At 45.1% G+C, this 2726-nt stretch overlaps 1 protein-coding gene across 2 annotated transcripts in view; it reads right to left on the bottom strand.

The window, feature by feature from the left end:
• Positions 1-2726, bottom strand: part of rasgrf1 (Ras protein specific guanine nucleotide releasing factor 1) — a 91946-nt gene that overhangs the window by 27033 nt on the left and 62187 nt on the right. For both annotated transcript variants that reach the window (XM_043677099.1, XM_043677100.1), the window contains exon 12: positions 1884-2020. In XM_043677099.1, coding sequence (XP_043533034.1) covers positions 1884-2020 — 137 coding nt within the window. The remainder of the gene's footprint in view (positions 1-1883; positions 2021-2726) is intronic.

The following is a 2726-nucleotide window of genomic DNA, read 5'->3' as shown; positions in this document are numbered from 1 at the left end:
TTGTTCAGCAACACTCCCTAGGACCTTACCATTAAGTGTATAAGTCTTGCTAAGATTTGCTTTCCCAAAATGCAGCACCTTGCATTTATCTGAGTTAAACTCCATCTGCCACTTCTCAGCCCATTGGTCCATTTGATCAAGATCCTGTTGTAATCTGAGGTAACCCTCTTTGCTGTCCACTACCCCTCCAATTTTGGTGTCCTCTGCAAACTTGCTAACTGTACCTCTTATGCTCTCCCATGAGAAACCTTGTCGAACGCCTTACTGAAGTCCATATAGAGGTAAAAACAATGACTGCAGATGCTGGAAACCAGATTCTAGATCAGTGGTGCTGGAAGAGCACAGCAATTCAGGCAGCATCCGAGGACAGGCAAAATCGACGTTTCGGGCAAAAGCCTGATGAAGGGCTTTTGCCCGAAACGTCGATTTTGCCTGTCCTCGGATGCTGCCTGAATTGCTGTGCTCTTCCAGCACCACTGATCTAGAATGAAGTCCATATAGATCACATCTACCGCTCTGCCCTCATCAATCCTCTTTGTTACTTTTTCAAAAAACTAATCAAGTTTGTGAGACATGATTTCCCACAGACTAGGCTGTGTTGACTATCCCTAATCAGTCCTTGCCTTTCCAAATACATGTACATCCTGTCCCTCAGGATTCCCTCCAACAACTTGCCCACCACCGAGGTCAGGCTCACTGGTCTATAGTTCCCTGGCTTTTCCTTATCACCGTTCTTAAACAGTGGCACCACGTTTGCCAATCTCCAGTCTTCTGGCACCTTACCTGTGACTATCGATGATACAAATATCTCAGCAGGAGGCCCAGCAAATTAAAAATTAATTCAGGAGGAGTTATCCCATTTTCTATCTCCTTGCTGCTCTGTGCAATAATGATGGAGTGTAAAATCGCCAGAAATGTTTAAATTGAGTTCATGTTTGTGGAGGTGCCAGGACTGGACTGGGGTGGACAAGGTCAGAAGTCACACACACCGGGTTACAGCACCAGCTGCTCTGAAAGCCTGTGATTTCAAATATACCTGTTGGACTGTAACCTGGTGTCATGTGACTTCTGATCTAAATGGAGTTCAGTGAATATACAAGATCCCATGGCAACACAAAGGCGAGAAGGGAGTCATTGCTCGGTAAACGCTTGCTCAGCCAGTACCGAACAACTGACTGTTCATCTCGTTAGCTCATGATGGGAGATGCTGAGTGAAAATTGGCCATTATGGCTTTTATTCTTTATTCTCAGGTCATGGACAGTATCAGCATTTAGTAATAATCACTGCTGGTCCTTCCTCACAGGAATGAGGGAGTACACATTGGAGTTTAGAAGAATGAGAGGTGACTGTATTAAAACAAACAAGTTTCTTAGGAAGCTTGACAGGTTACAGGAGGAGCTGTTCCTGTTTGTGAGAGAGGACCAGAAACCATCTTCTCAGAATAAGGGGTTATTTGTTTAAAACTGAAACAGGGGAGAATTTTTTCTCTAAGTGGGTCGTGGATCTGTAGAATTCGTTATGGTTGTCTACATTGGGTCACTAAGTGTATTTCAGACAGAAATAGGTAGAAGTTTACTCAATAAGGGAATGAGGGGTTATGGGATTAAGGTGGGAAAGTGGAGTTGAGGATTATCAGATCAGCTGTGATCTCATTGAATGGCACAGTAAACTCGATGGGTCGAATGACCTACATTTGCTCCTACGTCTTATGACTTTATGGAGTAACATTGAGAACTGGATAAATACTTGAATGGAGATGTGCCGTATAAATCGGAAAGAACAGGAGGAGTGGGGTCTATTTGAGGAGGTTTCTCATTGTGTTGATATGGGTAAGATGGTGGATGATCTTCTGAACTAGAAGAGTTTATGAGAGTTTACTCACCTGGCTGATGTCACTTGTCCAAGCTGCTTTTTCCTGACGTGATGAAGCCACCAGGATCACGGTGAAGGATGGGGTGTCTTTTGGTTCCACGACAATTTTGAAGTCGAGGTGTTCCAGGTCCTGTCCCAATCCCCGAGCTGGCAGGTTTAAACAAGACAGTCACTATTTTCCAACAGGAATATTCCTGGAGATTTTGCATTCTGTCCTCATTCAGTTTGGGATCTACCTCCATCATACACCATCCCAAGGAAAGGGTTAGTACCTGCAGCTTGACAATTGGCTTCAAAATGTTCCCCATCTCCCTGTCAGAAAGATCTCAGATCACACCTCCACACCCCCTTCTCACACGCACACATGCCTCACTCATACCTATATCCCCCCCACTCACAGCCACATGCACACCCCCATACCCTCCACCTCACACCCTCACACTCCAGTTGTGTTGGCGTCACAGACTAAGGCTCATATTGCACCAACATTCTTATGATGACAATGAGCAATGTGACTATGACCGGATCCTCAGTGGTTAAAGCTGGTGATGGAGGGATAGGAATTGGCCAGAGAAAAACCTGCTCTTCTTCCACATCCTGCAATGGGATTTTTTTACATCAATCCCAGCAGGCATTGGGACCTTCACTGTGTTTGAAAGATGCCTCCTCTAACAGTGCAGTGCTTCTTCAGGACTGCATTAGAGTGTCTGTCACAACGTGGTTTGCTCAAGCCCTAGAAGGGACCGGAAGCCAGAAATTTGTGATTCAGAGGCAAGAAAACTACCAACTGAGCATAACAGTACACACACACACACATGCACTCAGACACAGACACACACACACACACACATGC

This window comes from Chiloscyllium plagiosum, chromosome 36, assembly GCF_004010195.1.
Source record: "Chiloscyllium plagiosum isolate BGI_BamShark_2017 chromosome 36, ASM401019v2, whole genome shotgun sequence".
Lineage (NCBI taxonomy): Eukaryota > Metazoa > Chordata > Chondrichthyes > Orectolobiformes > Hemiscylliidae > Chiloscyllium > Chiloscyllium plagiosum.
This window is presented reverse-complemented; position numbering and strand designations above follow the sequence as displayed.